General features: G+C 40.1%; 1 protein-coding gene across 1 annotated transcript; it reads left to right on the forward strand.

Annotated features, from left to right (window-relative positions):
- Positions 1 to 344: 344 nt before the first annotated feature.
- On the forward strand, positions 345 to 14,885 carry LOC146575483 (all-trans-retinol 13,14-reductase-like). The gene is made up of 12 exons (XM_085272559.1): positions 345 to 579; positions 1,260 to 1,442; positions 8,335 to 8,473; positions 8,630 to 8,732; positions 9,334 to 9,529; positions 9,616 to 9,813; positions 10,815 to 10,934; positions 11,046 to 11,184; positions 12,306 to 12,415; positions 12,524 to 12,690; positions 13,319 to 13,478; positions 14,382 to 14,885. Exons 1-12 carry the CDS (start codon positions 414 to 416, stop codon positions 14,531 to 14,533), a joined length of 1,833 nt encoding a protein of 610 aa, XP_085128685.1. The 5' UTR covers positions 345 to 413; the 3' UTR covers positions 14,534 to 14,885.
- The last annotated feature ends 3,334 nt before the right edge of the window (positions 14,886 to 18,219 follow it).

Consider the following 18,219-nt stretch of genomic DNA (forward strand, 5'->3'; position numbering starts at 1 on the left):
ACTAAGAACTTCAGTCACTACATTTTATCTCTCAAAGCGTTTTTGTTCACAATCATAAAGCAGAACTGCAGTGATCTAAGCTAAACAGTCACATAGCTGTAAATAAAAGTCCTTTTTTGGATGTGGATATCACACACATACAACCAGCCCTCTATTCTGTGCCAGTGCTCGCCTACTGTGGAAAATTCATTTCCCACTCCTGTAATTCTGTGGTATGATTTCACATAATGTCACATGTTATGTGCTTGTTACTTCATGACTATAAGAAACAACAAAGTTTTCATTTTTCATTGGGTCTTCTCCTCTACAGCCCGGTTGGAAAGCTTCCCATTTGATCTCCTCACTGCTTCGTTCTTACCTCTGATCTCTCTCCTGTTGTCAGTGTAGAAGGTGCAAAGCTCCCTTCAGCTAGTATGTGGTGGTGGCTGCTTGGTCTATTCAGCTGCGTGCTGCTGGCGGTTATTGTCATTTTCTTTTTGATAGTGGGGCAACGCTACAAGGTATTTAGTGAGTCGTGCCTGAGACCACCCGGACCCCTTGTCGCTGACAGCAAACTCAGGGATGCCAGGCTGAAGAGAGGTAATGTATGCATGGGAGCAGTGCTCAATTTGGTGACTACTTGATGCTTAGTTTTTACTCAGTTTTTATTTAAGGAATGAGGAATTTGTAAAACTCTGCTAATCAAGACTTCTTACTTGTGCTAGTCATAATAAATCCTTAAAACTGAGAAGAAGTACTAATTTTCCTATTAATGTTGATAGTCAATGGATCAGTTTGTCAGTATTTTGGTTTATGAGCAACACCTGCAAATTTAAGATAAGACTTTGTTGATCCCACGACGAGGAAATTTGTGCGTTACCACAGCTCAAGTACAATGCCATTCCCTTTGACCTCAGCTGTAGTGTTAATTACACTAAACATTAAGCTTTTCGTTTAGTTACCACAGCTCAAATCACCAGTGTTTTCTTACATTTTCTTGTCATTTTTTAGCTTCTGAAGAAAATGTATTTTTAGAATAGAAAATAAATAATTTAATACACACAACTTCATAGCTGTTATTCATAAAGAATTTCATATTTACATGTAAATTGAAATTTTGTGTCAACCCCTATTTGTTTTTCTAGATCTAGCTATACAAACATCTGAAGTGGATCTTTCTGTGGAGGTTGCATTGCCATCAGAAACCTCTGTTTCTGTCTCGTGTGTCTAGAAACCCTCACAATCCTCCATCAGGCTGATTTGAAATGTTTCCCCCACAGGATTTCGTGTGGACCGTGTTCCTGCTGATCTGGACGCAGTGGTGATTGGCAGTGGCATAGGAGGTTTGACGGCAGCAGCACTTTTGTCCAAAGCTGGGAAGAAGGTTGTAGTTCTGGAGCAGCATGACCAAGCAGGAGGGTGCACACACACCTTCCAAAATAAAGGATTTGAGTTTGATGTGGGTAAGCTGCTGAAGGAAACACACACCAGTCCACAAAATAAAACTCACAACAATATATCTTTAAAACCAACAAGACAAACTGCTAAAATGCTCAAATTTATAGCTGGAGTTTTAAGCCTAATCTCATATGCTCTCTTGTTGAGTTCAACACATCTTAAAATTAGCTATGGTCAAATTTCACATTCATTTATATATTTTTTTTAAATCCAAATTTAAAATGATTATAAAAATTAAATTTTATTTACTATCAGAACCATGAGGATTGTTATTCAGTTAAGTACATTACCATTAATAGGATGTTTTTCAAGAACAGGGTTTATGGCATGAACTTGTCAGTGGTGAATATTTCTGTCAACATTCGGCTGTGTGCAGGCAGGAGTTAGACCCAAAATGCAATTTCAGATATGAAGGATGAACTCAAAAACCACAGCTTTATTGCAGGCAAACGAAAAGGCATACAACACAAAACTAAACTAAACTGAGAAAGAATAAACTAAACTCGCCGGGAAACACACAGAGAAACACAGCCATGAGGGGAAAAAGCAACACTGACACAGCGAAACACAGGGCTTAAATACACTGGGGAATAATGAGGGGAATGAGACACAGGAGGAGAGCACAGCTTTGAGAAATCAGACATGACAAGAAGTGAAATTCAATACATTCATGTAGGACACAGACCTTCAAAGTAAAAGAGGAAATGTAACAATGAGATGCGGACTTGACTAGGGGATACAACTGACAGGGGAGACAGAGCAACTGAGAAGCACAGAGACCAAACATAAGGGAGGCACAGCGTACAAGGTTCAAGGTTCAAGGTTCTTTATTTGTCACATGCATAGTTATACAAGTATAACACACAGTGAAATGTAGCCTGACACGCTCCTCGACATGTGCAAAAATTGGGGGGGGGGGGTGTAGAGGAAGAACATTATATATATATAGTATATACACTGGGTGAATGTGCAGTAGTAGCAGCAAGCAGGTGAATTCTGTACATTAATATGAATAGACATCTGACTATTTTACAGGATAGACAATATAAACATATTTAAAATTAAAGGAATTGAAATGTACATTGTGCCTTGGTTTAGAGTGTCTGGAAGAGTCCTGACTCAGTCAATTATAGATGATGTGAGAGGGCGGGTGTGTGTGTTTAGGGCACGGATGGCTTGGGGATAGAAGCTCCTCTTGAGTCTCTCTGTCCTTGCCCGGAAGATGCGGAACCTTCTACCAGATTGCAGAAGTTGGAACAGTTTGTTGCCAGGATTGGACGGGTCCTTCAGTATCTGCGCTGCTCTAGTCCGGTATCTCCTGGTGTAGGTGTCCTGAAGCGGGGGGAGAGCAATCCTGCAGCAGCGTTCTGCTGTACGGATCACTCTCTGGAGAGCTTTTTGGTCCTTCACACAGCTGTTCCCAAACCACGATGTCATGTTCTGTGTGAGGATGCTCTCCACAGCGCCTGTATAGAAAATCCTGAGGATCTTTGGAGAGACCCTGAACTTCCTCAGTTGTCGTAGGTGATACAGGCGCTGCCTAGCCTTTTTGGTCTGGACCTGAATGTGGGCAGCCCATGTCAGGTCTGAGGAGATGTGGACACCAAGATACTTGAAGGACTGCACCCTCTCCACTGGAGCTCCATTGATGATGATGGGCTTGTAGTCTCTGTGCTGACCCCTTCTGAAGTCCACCACCAGCTCCTTGGTCTTGCAGACGTTCAGCTGGAGGTGGTTGTCCTGGCACCACGATGCCAGATTCTTCACTTCATCCATGTAGGCCGCCTCATCGTTGTTGGAGATGGCACCCAACACCACTGTGTCGTCAGCAAACTTCACAATGGTGTTGGAGCCATGGGTGGCCACACAGTCTGAAGTGTAGAGGGAGTAGAGCAGTGGCGAGAGGACACATCCCTGAGGTGCTCCTGTGTTGATGGTGATGCTGTTGGAGAAGCACCTGCCCACCCTCACCACCTGAGTTCTGCCAGTGAGGAAGTCCAACACCCATGCACACAGACGGCTGTTAAGTCCCAGATCCCTCAGCTTTGTGAACAGTCTGCAAGGCACTATTGTGTTAAACGCTGAACTGTAATCAACAAACAGCATTCGCACATAGTTACCCTGTTTCTTGTCCACGTGGCTGAGAGTGGTGTGTAGGACGTGGGCGATGGCATCCTCTGTGGATCTGTTGGATCTGTAGGCGAACTGCAGCGGATCTGTGGTGTCTGGGATGGAGGAGGAGATGATGTTCTTCAGCAGCCTCTCAAACACCTTCATTACTACCGAGGTCAGTGCAACTGGCCGGTAATCGTTCAGGGATTAGTACAGAATGGTGTACGTCAGTTTAATGCTGGGTGGTGCTGCAATAGTAACTATCCTCGGTCAGAAGGAGAGGCTGACATCCAGGGATTAGATTACCACAGGTGGAGTTTATTGGCGGTCAGATGGATGGTACAGGGAGGTATGGCATACAGTAGGAGGATGTGGAGAGGTGATATGGTGTGGTTTCTATGATTAAGAACAGGGTATGCATTACAACATGAATACAGATTAAAGATTAAGAAAACTGGCAACAAATTCCTCCACTACAAATCAGTCTGATACCACTTCTTACAGGGTTCAGGTTTACTAAGGCACTACCCAAAAGGCGCCACAAGAGGGCACTCCAACACAAGAGATGACCTATTTACACTGATGCACTTAGTAAACAGCCCCTACTTAGCCACTACATAATACAGTGATATTACAGTATACAAATTCACATAAATTGACAGAGGGAACAAACAAAGCTGTAACAAGCCCAAAACAATCAAATAACTGGGCTGCCATAGCTAACACTAACTAGCACATATACTAAAGGTAACTAAAACCAATACACACAAGTAGCAGTGTAACCATCTTAAGCATGGAACATTAACTCACGTTTATGTGACGCACACCATTCCCAACAAATACAGGATGGGCTATTTGCTTCCCTTCCAAGCAGCTCTCTCCTCAATCGTTAGCCCAGGAACAAACGAAGACCATCTAGCTCAGAAGTCCCATGAATCCCATCACTGCCCAGAGGCTGCTGGGTAATGTAGTTCACACTAACACAGGCTTTTCTACACACAGACAACAATAAATACTGGGATAGATTACAAACACACAAAACACTGGGTCACACCCAGGACCCTGACAATTTCCAAGTATATTATGCACACAGGGATGTTTACATAATTTAATATTATTTATCTGAAACTTGTTACATGTTGTGAATGAATGGAAATAAATAATAATAGAGATCCCAATTTGAGAATTCATCTTGTTATAGAGACCAAAAATGTCAAAACTAGTGCTGTCAGCGTTAATCTGGTTAAAATGACATTAATGCCATAACTGCATTAATGCTGCAAATCTCCGTTAGCTAGTTAACGCGGATCGCCCCGTGCATGGAGCTGCACTGCGTCAACGCGTTAGCACAGTTAGCTTGTTAACGTGTGTTGCGTAATCAGTTTTACCCCGGTTCTTTTTATTCCTCGAGCATCCAGAGATGGCACCGGACTCAGTAGTCATTTTCACAAAACCTTTATTCATCTTTATTCATCTTTACTCATCTTTACTCATCTTCATTTACCCTCATTTAAGCATGCATCTTCTAGAAGGGAAGACTTGCCAGGCCAGTGCCCCTCTGCAAAATCTACACTCCTTTGTCTGTGAAATACAGTTTTGTAGGGGCGACCCTATCATAAAACCCCCCACGGTGTGCTGCAAACTCTGTGTCTGTATCTATGTGCACGAGCACATGAATGCCTACATGTGCACGTTCCCGCGTGTCTATGTGAGTGCTCGTGTGTGACTGTGTACGCATACCTGTGTGTATGTGTGTGCACATGAGTGAGTGTGCGTGTGGATGTGTGTGCATGACAGTTAAAACACTGTGGGTTTAGGTGACTCCCTAGAGGTCATAAAACCCATCTCCCTTCCAGACCACAGTTATCCAGTTACAAATGTTGAGACCCCCACCCAAACATCCTCTGGGGAAATTCCACTCAGCATTAACTCCTCTCTGTTTTACTTTCACAGTTCAAGTGGGGGAGGGGTCTCCTACAATCTACTCCTAAGTTCACGACACAGTGAGGCCTTTATTATATTAAGGGCAGTGTCTCTACAATAGTTCTACATTCTAGGTTAACACATTTCTAAACTCTAAAATAAGCTAAACATTCTACACGTGTTAACGCTGTGCAGCCCCCGCTTTAATGGTTATGGAGTTAACGTCATTTTAACGAGATTAACGCTGACAGCACTAGTCAAAATATATTTAATTGCTTTAAACATTCATGACACATAATTCAGTCCAAGTAGATTAAACATGTTTATTTAATGTATGGGCAGTGTTGGGAAAGGTTACTTTTAAAATGTATTCCATTACAGATTACAGAATACATGCCCCAAAATGTATTTTGTAACGTATTCCGTTACGTTACTCAATGAGAGTAACGTATTCTGAATACTTTGGATTACTTAATATATTGTCATGCTTTTTACAACTACATGAATGTGATTTATTACTGTTACTTAAGGTCCACAGCTCCGAACCGTAGTAAAGGGACCTCTGGCTAATACGTCGGGTTCCGTGTCGGGCTCGTAGCCGAAAAATAGCTTTACTTTGTTGTCTGGGTCAAGTTTGCTTGCGAGAGACAGAGAGAGGTGAGAGACGGCGAGAGGCGTTGAAAGACTGCTCCAACGGAACTTATTGTTTCGGAGAAAACATGAACACGGGTACAGTCGAGTCTTAATAGCGTACTTACAACTAGGCTCGTCAGGCACTCTTCTTGGCTGCAGTGGTTATTATTATATTTACATGCTTCCATCTCCTGTTTCTCGGTGACAGCTCATACTTTTCCACTCTCATTTTTCTCCCTCCTCGGGCTCACAGACAAATAACAGGTATGGCAGTCCCTGCAGCACGGACTACACTGCCCATGAGGCTACATTCTTTAGGGTAGCGTTCTGCCTATTGCCTTCATATTAAATCATTTTAAAAAATATTTCTTCACATCATTATGAGACACAAGATTGAGACAAAGGCATTAGAGCCTCTTAATGCGTGTTTTTTGGGGGTTTCCACTGGCGTGGAATTACCAAAAATAGAGAGGGTGTAGCCCAACATATGAAACAGGAAAATACCTCTGTGTATTATACATGTTGTGGCTAGCTCAGACAAGGAGGAGACAGAGGTGTCATTTAGTCTTGCTTCCCCGAGTTGCCAGGGATCACAGCCGTTCATTTTCCAACAGAAACGCACGGCCGATAACCCAACTGCTCGGCATGGCTTAGCACAGACCTTCCCAAAGTGTGGGGCCCGCCCCCGGGGGGGCGCGCAGAGCCATTGCAGGGGGGGCGCAGAATGAAAAGGGGGGAGAAAAAAACAAAACGCTTAGACACTGCTAGCACAGGGTGCCCACAGAAACACAAAGCAGGAGATGAAGCATCGCTGAATATGTTTCCAAACCAACTTCATTCTAAGCCAAAGACTAGAAAATATGGTGAAGCATATCTGCCCTTTGGTTTCACCTGCACAAGTGCCAAGGTAGGTCTCCCCTGCAGAATTGGTTTTCCCTGTGTCAGCAGCGCTGGGCTGTTCAAATCGCGGACAAACAGGATCCTACAGTTGTTTATGTTTTTAAACCCATTTTGCACAGAGAGGCATTTTTTGAAAAATGTATTGATAGCAATGTTGAATATTATTACACATGAAAAAAAAAACTACATGTAAAATAATTACACGTGAGGCCTCTGCCTTTCTAAATGAAGGGACAGTAACATGCCGTCTGTATGTAAGCGTGTAAAACCTGCAGATAGTCAGATTAACAGTCGTTTGTCTCTATCTGTTATTCTGCAATTTATCTCATGTAAAAAAAATAACGTGCATACAGCGTGACGTGAGAAAGGCACATACCTTTGACATTAAGTGACCAACTCTGTATTCCTCGTCCACACGTAAACGCAAAAAATGAGTTTAAAAAAATCTCCGTTTTCGGTGATTCGAAACGCCGTTTACGTGTGGACGAAACAGCTGCGTTTTCAAAAATATCCATGTAGGTGTGGACGTAGCGTAAAAGAGTTAGTAGTTTATTTTATTACTACCTGTAATTTTTTGCAGATTACTTGTATTTGCTTAATTGTTTACGAAATGTTACGAAAAGGTGTGAAATAAACCGAAATGGAGCTAAATATGGGTGTGTGTGGTTGGAGGATGTGTTTGTGCGTGCGCGCGCGCGAAAAGGGGGGGGGGGGGGCGCGAACATTTTTCTTGTAAAACAAGGGGGGCCCAGCAAAAAAAAGTTTGGGAACCACTGGCTTAGCACAACAACAACAACAACAACAACAAAAAGGCGCTCTCTCACCCAGGAAACACACAGTTGCAGAGAGAGCGTGTCATCCTGTAACCATGGCAACTGTAACACTGCCCCTGGAACAACAGAACATAGCTGTCAAACAAAACCCAAACAGTCCTGACCCGCGACAATATGAAACAGGAAAATACCGCCGTGTAATCCATTTATTTCAACAAAGTAACTGTATTCTGAATACCACCTTTTTAAACGTTAACTGTAACAGAATACAGTTACTCATATTTTGTATTTTAAATACGTAACGGCGGTACATGTATTAAGTTACTCCCCAACACTGTGTATGGGTGATGTAACCCATTATGCAGTACTATCCATTTTATGACTGCACAGTTACTTGATTCCTTTATCGTGAAATTCTTAAGAAACCCTTAAAAACTGGTTCATCTAAATGTGAGAGATTAATTTGGTTTCACTGCTTGTGCTTTCTTTCTTTTTTGTTTGTTTACATTTTTGAAAAAATGCACAAGTGAATTTAAACCCATTATGTTACCACCAGGTATCCATTACCTGGGTCAGCTTCATGAGAACAGCTTGTTGAAGGTTGCTTTGGATCAGATCACAGAGGGACAGCTGCAGTTTGCAAGGCTGGAGCAGCACTTTGATACAGTGATCCTAGGTCAGCATGACCAGCGCAGGTAGATCAGATTTTGTTACTTGTTTCAGTATCCCTGACTTTCGTTAACTTTTTTGCCAACTTTCTATTGCAAATGAAACAAACTGGATTTCCCACCTTTAGTGCCACATCTTTCCTCACTTTCATCATAAATCTTCCAATCTCCCATCATTCTCAGGGAGTACCATGTCCATGCAGGGAAGACTGAAATGGCAGTCAGCCTAAAGAATCAGTTTCCAGGAGAAGAAGAAGCCATTGATGAATTAATGAGACTGATGAAGGTAAAAAGGGACAGAAGCAAGGGTAATCATAAGGAAGTGGATGCCTCAAAAAGAAGGGTGCAGGGATTATGCAATGGACTAGTATATTAAAATGTAAGGCATAAGCAAAAAATAAAAAAACCCTCAAACATCTTGCAGCAGGAATTTTAGCTTTCCTTGTGATATCAAGACTATCACCTTGTTTTACAGGCACCGCTTCAAAGAGGATCAAATGCTTGCTTGTCCACTGGATATGTACTTCTCAAAAAAGGAACAAGAGACTCTAGGAAATCTAATTCAAACTACTATTTTTTCTGTTTTATCTGTTTCATTCAGTTCCTAACAACTTACCCTGTCCATATCAATACAAAAATCCAGCATGAGTTTTTTCCATTGAGCTCTATTTTGTTTGCAGTACTTACTTGTTTACACACATGCAACTGTATACATGTCCAACAATGTGATGAATCAGCTAAACAGAATGGGTTGTAGCTTAAAATAGTGGATACTTATTAGAAGCTTATTAAAACCGTTGAACTGCACTTGTATTATAAATGGTGCCAGATAAGTAAAGCGTAGATAGGGCTCTCATTAATAAATATGACTGTGTGCTCTCTTACAGCTTGGTTCACAGAGGACGCCACTTATTGCCATGTTGAAGATCGTTCCGTACTGGTTGGTTAACTTTCTCATCCGGACTGGCCTATTACATTGGATATCTTCAGTGTTTCGTCTTGCAACAACCAGCCATTCAGAATTAATATCCCACCTCACACAGAGCAAGGACTTGCAGGCACTTTCTGCATACCTGTTCTATGGTGCTGGACACACACAAAGGCATATTGCCACTCAGATCAGACGGTACATTGTCTTCATGGTTCTGTTTCATCTTCTTCTCTTGAAGGCGTCCCTCCTAAAGACTCCAGCTTTCTCATTAATGCCCTCCTCCTTCACCACTACAAGCGTGGTGCATACTATCCACGCGGGGGCGCAAGTGAATTTGCCTTTCACATCATCCCAGTCATTCAGCAAGCAGGTGGTGCAGTCCTAGTCAGGGCTCCAGTGCAACGCATCCTTCTCAACGAACAGGGGAAGGCATATGGTGAGTGGGACAGGGGGAGAGAAAATAACTTCATATTTCATGTTTAATTTCTTGACAAATTCTTTGAGGACAGTCTGATGGCTTGTTGTGGGTCTAGCCGAGTGTCCAAATGGACACAGCCTGAATTACTAACTTGTATGACTGCACAATGTATTCAAAGTATACTAAGTTTGCTGAATGTTTTCTGTTGCAAACTACAGCAGATCTTTTGCAATATTAAATGTCAACCTGTCAGTATATGCTATATGGGCAAAAGTACTGGGATATCTACACATTAAACCCACAGCAGCTCACCTATGGAAACTCAAGCCATGAAGCTCCTGAAGCACAGTTTCTGAGTTGATTGTAATGCCAGAAGAACTTTGCAGTGACTAATTCAGCAGAGTTTTATGCATTATTATACATCTCAGTGACCATACTCTGCAATTTATATGGTCACTTCATAGCTTAGTTACTGTAGTTCCAAAACTCCTCCACTTTGCAAAAATCCCAAGTACAGTTGATTGTGGAATATCTAGGAGGAAAGAAATTTCATGAAATGGCTTGGCATCCCATTACAGTACCATGCTCTAATTCACTGAGCTCTTCAGAACAACACATTCTTAATCTTACTGCACAAAACCGCAACAACCAGTGAGACAAACTTATTTGTCAGACCAGATTATTAAAAGTAAGGCAGTTATCTCTGTTTACTTAGTGGTTACAGATAGTAAAATGAGGTGGCAATTAGTGGCAAATGTTTTGCTGGTAGAATTTTAGTCACCTTAGATATTAGGTCATTGGTAGTAAATTTGTAATGTCATGATGGTTTTAGACTGGATAACTTTATTGATAAATTTCTTTGTCTTGAAATTAATGTCTCAGGTTATCTGAAGTTTGGATTTACTGTTTTTCCAAAGCAACTCTACATTATCTGAGAAACAGGAGCAAGTGTGATCCAATGTCCAAAAACGATATCTCCACCAAGTAATAATATCAGGATAACACTTTGTATCTTTCAGGTGTGGTGGTTCTTAAAGGACAAAAAGAGATAGAGGTTCTTGCCCCTGCTGTAATTTCAAATGCTGGAATCTTCAACACCTTCCAGAAGTTTCTACCTCACAATATACAAGAAAAACCAGGTAACAGTCGATGTGTTGCACTTGTTTTTGATTTTAATTTGATATGAGTGTCATGCATTTCCTGAAGTGTCTTTTGCCCTCTAAAGATTCTATATGTTTTCTGTTGTATAGAGATCCAGTCATTGTTGAGTATGGTACATCATGGCATGGGTTCCTTTTTGGTCTTTGTTGGTCTGGATGGAACCAAAGAGGAGCTAGGCATTGTTTCCAATAACTTCTGGATGTATAAAGACAATGACTTGGACTCACTGTAGGTTTTCCTCTCTTCTTTCATTCCTTCATCTCTTTGTAGTTTATCTTTATTTCTACTTGTAACTTCTATCTGATTTCTTGTCAAAGGAGCTTGCAAAGAAAAGCGTCTGGACTTCTTTAAGTTGCTTGAAGACGTTTCACCTCTCATCCGAGAAGCTTCTTCAGTTCTAAGGTCAAATGGTGGAGAGTCCCAGATATAAACCTAGTGGGAGTGACCCCCCACAGAGGGACAAAAGGACCCCCTGATGATCCTCTAATCGCCTGAGCCAAGGTGTGAAACTGGGTGTGGGTCCCAATCAGCCAGAGTTTCGGGTGTGTTCATTGTGAAACCTGGCCCCACCTTATCATGCGAATTCCTGAGGTCAGATGGCCCAGGATGTGAGTGGGCGTTAAGGCGTCTGGGAAGGGATCTCAGAACTGGATTATAGATGGCAGAGAGTTGGTGTCGTAAACCCCCGCCTCTGTTCAAAGATGGTCGCTCACAGTGGACATAGATGGCTTCTTTCACTCCTCTTTCAAACCATCTGTCCTCTTTGTCCAAAATGTGAACATTGGCATCCTCGAAAGAGTGTCCTTTATCCTTAAGATGCAGATGGACTGCTGAGTCTTGTCCTGTGGAGGTGGCTCTTCTGTGTTGTGCCATGCGCTTGTGAAGTGGCTGTTTGGTCTCTCCAATGTAGAGGTCTGGGCATTCCTCGCTGCACTGTACAGCATACACCACATTGTTTCAGACCCAGCAACACGCTCAGACAGAAACTGGTTCACCCGAAAGACAAAACGCCAAAACACAAACTTAACAATGTGGTGTATGCTGTAAGTCCAGACGCTTTTCTTTGCAAGCTCCTTTGACTACGATGACCTGGATGACTGAGAACCTTCACAGACATATCCGATTTCTTCTAAAATCTAGTCAAAAATTGTATCTGGGTCTATACTTTTTTGTCATTCTAGTGTTCCATCTAAATATTTCCATGTTTATGTGTTTTATAATAATAATAATAATAATAATAATAATAATAATTCAACCCTATCTTATCACCATTGCAGTGTATTTAACATTTAATGGATTGAATTAACAAATTTTCTTTTGTGTCTTTGTACAAAACATTGTGTGAGAAGCATGGAGCAGTATTCATCTCTAAGCAGAGAGCAGGTTTTGGGAAACATTCCCATGATGTTTATCACTTTTCCGTCTGCTAAAGATCCAACAGCCAGCATCAGACATCCAGGTAATGCACATTTGCATGGACAAAATTCACCTGTGCATCTTTGATGCACCACTCTGACTGTTTGACAGTAGTACAGTACCCTTTATTCTTCTTCCTATCTCTTCACAGGTAAGTCCTGTATGACTTTGTTAACCATGGCACGCTATGAATGGTTTGAGGAATGGGAGGGGACCAAGCTTGGGAAACGGGGACAGGACTACGTGGATCTGAAGAACAGTATGGCCCAAGAGCTGCTGGAATGGGCACTAACCATCTTCCCTCATCTGCGAGACAAGGTGTGTGTAGATACTTGTGAATGTGTTCATGGTCTGCACAGACAATGTATTCTGATTGATTCATTAATGATCTAAATTTGATTTATCACATTTAGTCAAATTATGCAATTAACTTAATCTGTTTGCAAACTAAGCTAACGTGCATTACTCAACAGTTTTCTGTTCAAAAGTTGCTTTTTAGTCAGGGTTAGTTTTTTTTTTTTTTAACTGTTTAGGGTTAAAAATGGACTTGTAGAGGTGCTGAAAATCACTGAAAAGGCTTGAATTTGAACCCTGTGACATCTAACCCCTCATGGGAGAATTCTCATCTATGCTTTGAAGAAATTTAAAGAAAAAAAAAAGACTTTGTCATTGTTAGCTCCATGTTCTCAGCTCATTGTCATCCCTTTCAAGCTGGAAAGTCCAAAAATGTTCCGGCTTCCATCACTTGTCATATGTATGCTTTTGTCGTTTTACAACAGAACTGCTCTGAGTTTTTTTAATGTCCACAATTTAACTGTCAAAAAGCAACACTAACATCTCTGTATATTTCATTATCCGCTCAACTTGTACAACAACTAGTTGAAATTTCACAGTCCCAAACTCTATTGATAAATCCTCTATTAATTTACACGTGTATGTTTTTCAGGTAGTAATGGTAGATGCTGCAACCCCTCTAACAAACGTCCACTATTTGGGTGCTCCAAGAGGTGAGATGTATGGAGCTGAACACAACCTGGAGCGCTTCAAGCCAGAAGTGATTGCTAAGACACGACCACAGACTCCCATCAGCGGTCTCTATTTAACAGGTGATTCTCATTCCCCCAGCCATATCTACACTTACTAAGATTCTCACTCACACAGTGACAATAATTCATCTTTGTCACAGCCTTTTAAGAAACAAAAGAAAAATACTCCAAGAAAAGGCCATGGGTGGTAACCGGTAGTTTGTTTCTGAATGCACTTCCTTGATTCTTTGAAAAACATATGTTGTTTATTTCTTATATAAATATGAACCAAAAATCAACCAAATAATTTCTTACAACTTAGATGTAAATGAAAGTTTATTATAATTACACTTTTAATATATATAATTATTTAATATAATTCCACAAGTTCAAAAAGTGGTTAAAAAAAGGCCGTTTAAAACCCTCCTGTCGTCTTACTGGACCTTTGATAAACAAAATAGATTTCCACCGCACCCCACAGTGTTCTCTTAAGCTCTTAATTAATGGGAGGTTCCAAAAGTTACCACAGTAATGAAAATTTTTCCAAAATTAAAAATGTAATTACAGATTTAAAAAGCAAACTAGCTTAAGTATATTCTTACTATAACAATAATGGCTAAAAAAGTATGATTCCCAAGAATTTAACAAAAATGGCCCCAACAATCTTACTCTACAAACTCACCCATATGGAAAAGAAATAGTAAAAACTTATATGATTTACTCATGAAAGTGGCCACTTTCCCATTACTTTCATACATTGTTTTAGTAAGTATCCAAAACATACAAGTTTCATTATATAATTTTTCAAGGGATCTTATATCTGTTTTCACTCTTGTATGCTTTTCATACAAGTTTCACACAAGACAGATACAAACTTGATAAGATTTATATATAGCTTTTCCATATGGGCAACTACAAACTAGTTCTTTGAGTATATGCAAACTCTGAGTGCAATGATTTCCTGATGTTTCTGTGTGTGTTCAGGTCAGGACGTATTTTGCAATGGCATGGCTGGAGCTCTTCACGGTGGACTGCTTTGTGCGTCAGCTGTCCTCAATCAGATCCTCTACATTGACCTTCTAGCCCTGAAGACCCGCCTCAAACGCAATCAGAGTAGTCACAAATTAACCTGGTAGCTGTGGTGGAGTCTGTGTTCTTCTCGAGTACATAAAATTTCACGTCTCGAGATAAGATTTAATGCTTTTTATGATATATATCTTTGGATAGTTTCCAGTCATGCTGTAAGGTTAGCTGAATTAAATGTGTAAACAAATGTGTGAGTGATGAATACAAATCTGCACGTCCACCACCATAACTGCTTCTGCTGTAGCTGTTCTTGGATTCTTTAAAAGTGATAAAGACATTTTAAACCTGCTGCCAAATGTCACCTTCATTCACTTTTCATTGAGCTTTCATTTAAAGAAAACCTCACCAGTTGCATGTGAGATGCCTGCAATAAACCATTACAGTGATACCTTTAATAAACAATTAAGCTATTCATTTACAAGTCTTTTTATTGACATGCTGCAGCTTCCCAGGAATCACCAGATTCTTCCGACCGCTCCCTTTAGGGGTCACCACAGTTGATCTATTCTAACATCCTCTTCTGAAACATTAATCTTCTGCATGTCCTCCTTTACTACACCCATGAATCTTCTCTGTGGTCTTTACCTGAAAACTTCACATTCAGAATCTGTTGTCCAGACTATCGCAACCTCTCCTCTCCAACTTTATCTCCAAACCACAAAACTAGAGCTGCTCCTTCAATACTCATTTTTTATCCATCCTGGTCACTCATCATATTATCCTCGTGGGACAAATCAAATCTACAGCCCGCACTATAAGTTTATGTACTTGAATTGGAAGGGGTAAAAAACACAATAAGGTTGATGGCAATAAGAACATTAATGCCACAGAGCCATTAATCAAGTTATTAGCACCACATGTTATTAGAACCACATTTTAATGGTGCCACATGCCCCCATGTGGCACCATTAAAAGGATATTGAATTAATTATTAGCAATTCAGGTTTGTAATGTACCTCAATTATCAATGTCAGAGTGTAGAAAACCCTAAAACATCCTGGGATCTTGAGGGGATTGCTGTTGGAGCTATATAAAAGTGAATTGATTTAAACTGAAAGAGCTTGCAGTCATATTACATATATCTACTAATATTTGTAAAATACAACAAGCACATTAACCGATGATTTTCTATAATAAGGGCACAGCTGTTAATACAGCTACATGACAATGCGTAAAGGGTACAAACAAACACACAGAGAGATGCATAAATTGCTGGTTTTACCAATTTATTTAACATTTTACAGATCTGTGTTCAGTGCAGGTTTTCCAAGAAGCCAGAGAAGCATCATTCAAAGCAAATATCAGTGATTAACCACATGAAGCTGAACAATCAAACTAGCTTAGACAACTAGCACAAAATCACTCTGAAAAAGTAGATTTACCACTGGAAAGTTATTTGCAGTTTTTCTTTACTTGCACCTTAACTGAAGCTGTGATGCCTTTTGACATTGTGGCCATGATGGTAACACTTTCACTTTTGTATGTGAGATTGGGGCCTTTGGCTGGGCCTCTGACAAATGTTGTGCCTGAGTTTTTGGACATCTCATGAAAGAGATCTCGGTTACACTCTGTGCCAATATCAAAGACTCCCAATCCACATTGATTTGGCTTCTGTTTTAATGGCACCTTGGACATGATGGCAATTTTTGCAGCTGCCTCTTTGGAAGAACTATTGCAAAGATCATAAGTGATGATGCTCACTGCTCCTTTAAGTCTGGATGGACGCTTGACAAACTGAGCCTCCCCTTCAGCAGATAGTTGAATGGTAGGTGGGAAGGGAATGGCGTAGCATCCACTCTTTGTGTGCACACTACACAGGAAAATACATCTCCATGAGAACATGTTTTAAAAATAGGGCAATATTTGAAGTCCAGCACTTTTTAACAACTCACCAGGGGTTACAAAGAGAATAAGTGGAACACTCATTCTTTATCTGTACAGTGTGTGCACGATCTGTTGGCAGTGCCCCGGCAATACCTTGACCAATGCCAAACACATTCCCGATAATATCTGGTGCATCTACGACATTTTCCATCTCTGCAGTTTACCTGGTCAAAAAAAAAATCCTTCACTTATTATTTTCTTCCTAATTGACAGTGTAAGACTGAGTTCATAGTCCATTGCCTTTAATACACTACTTTAAGCAGATGATGACTTTAGATGAGTGTTAATGAATATATTTATGTCATTTTACACTTTGTACTGCGAGAGAGTGCGAGCATCCAGCAAGCTTATAACATCCTTGGCACTTCCAGTAATAATCTCTGATTGTTTGTCAATAATCAGAGATAATTACTGCATTATTATTAGCACATACTTTAAGCAGTGATGTTTAGCTTGCATGTGCGCTACCTGGTAGCATACCATTTGACAGGACAAAACAATGACTACCATCTAATAAATAAGGACACGGAAAAAGCCTGCAAGGCGAGTTATAGCAGTAACATGATTCACCATCTGGAGCAAAGCCAACTGTCAACATATGGATAAACAATAGAAGGTCTGCAAAATGAATCAAAGCTTACTGAGAACTTATTCATTGATTTAATATGTAATCTGCAGGAACTTGAACTCATACAGAAAAATTTCTATCTTGCACATCATTTTTATTTTTAGGTAAATGTTTTTCTGTTTCCTGCAAGAAAAATGTGTTTGTTAAATTCCAGTACATAATACTGTACAAGTACAAGTAAAATTTCCTTTTACAATGCCCACATCCTAAACACATGACAAATAACCTTTATAACTTAAGAGGTATTGCATTTTTTTTTTTTGCCTTGAACATGAGTAATTGTCTGTAATGTCACTAAATCTTCTAATTTCAACAATTTCAATTTTATAAACAGATCATTTGTATGTTCTCTATATTTAACATTATGAACCATTCATACCATTTTCTACTGTAGCAAGCATAGGGGTTTTATATTACTCGCATATGTATTCTCCCACACTTCAGCACAATAACTGAGGTAGTAGAAAATTAGTGAGAAATATAAAATACATATTAATCTATACCTATACCTAAAATATAAATATTTTTAACCATCTTTTTTCTAACATGTTAAATATGAGATTTACATATTTGCAAAATACAGAAACAATGGTGATAAAGTTGAACAGTATAAAATGATTAATAAATAGCTGTATGCATGTTCAAAGTCTTTTTTATTATTTTATGTATAAAATATAAGAATTTTTAAATATCACAACTTTCAGATAACACATAACTGTTTGGTGACGGTTGTAGGAGTAGTAGTAGCCATAGTCATATAGGCTATTTACTATACACAGTATGGACACAGTAACCTAATTAAAATTGATGATGATTTTGAGCTGTTGTTCTGGACTGGTCTGTGTCTTCATTCTCCCATTTTCCCTCTTTTTGTGCGGACGTGTATGTGCTGGCCTATGCACATTGTCGGGAACAGTGGAGTTTCCCACCTTCAGGCTAACACACGTGCTGAGAATGACACGCCTGTTCTGGATAATCTCATTTGGGCAGCTTCATAAGGAAGCAGAGGCGCTCCTCCTACTTTTCTTATTGTTTGCATTTATTGCAAAGTTTTGCGGAGACTTGAACTTCCAGCTGCTTTGACATTTTTGTTTTAGCTAAAAAAACAACAACTGTGTTTTCACTAGTAAAGGCCAAATGAAGCTTTCTGAAGCACTGAAGCATGTATCAAAAAAAGGGATCATTAGTCATTCATTACATTTAAACGCAGTCCTCTTTTGTTGG

The sequence above is a fragment of the Mchenga conophoros genome, linkage group LG4 (genome assembly GCF_057382185.1).
Source record: "Mchenga conophoros isolate Kocher_MC1m ecotype Shallow Benthic linkage group LG4, M_conophoros_male_GT1.1, whole genome shotgun sequence".
NCBI classification, from domain to species: domain Eukaryota; kingdom Metazoa; phylum Chordata; class Actinopteri; order Cichliformes; family Cichlidae; genus Mchenga; species Mchenga conophoros.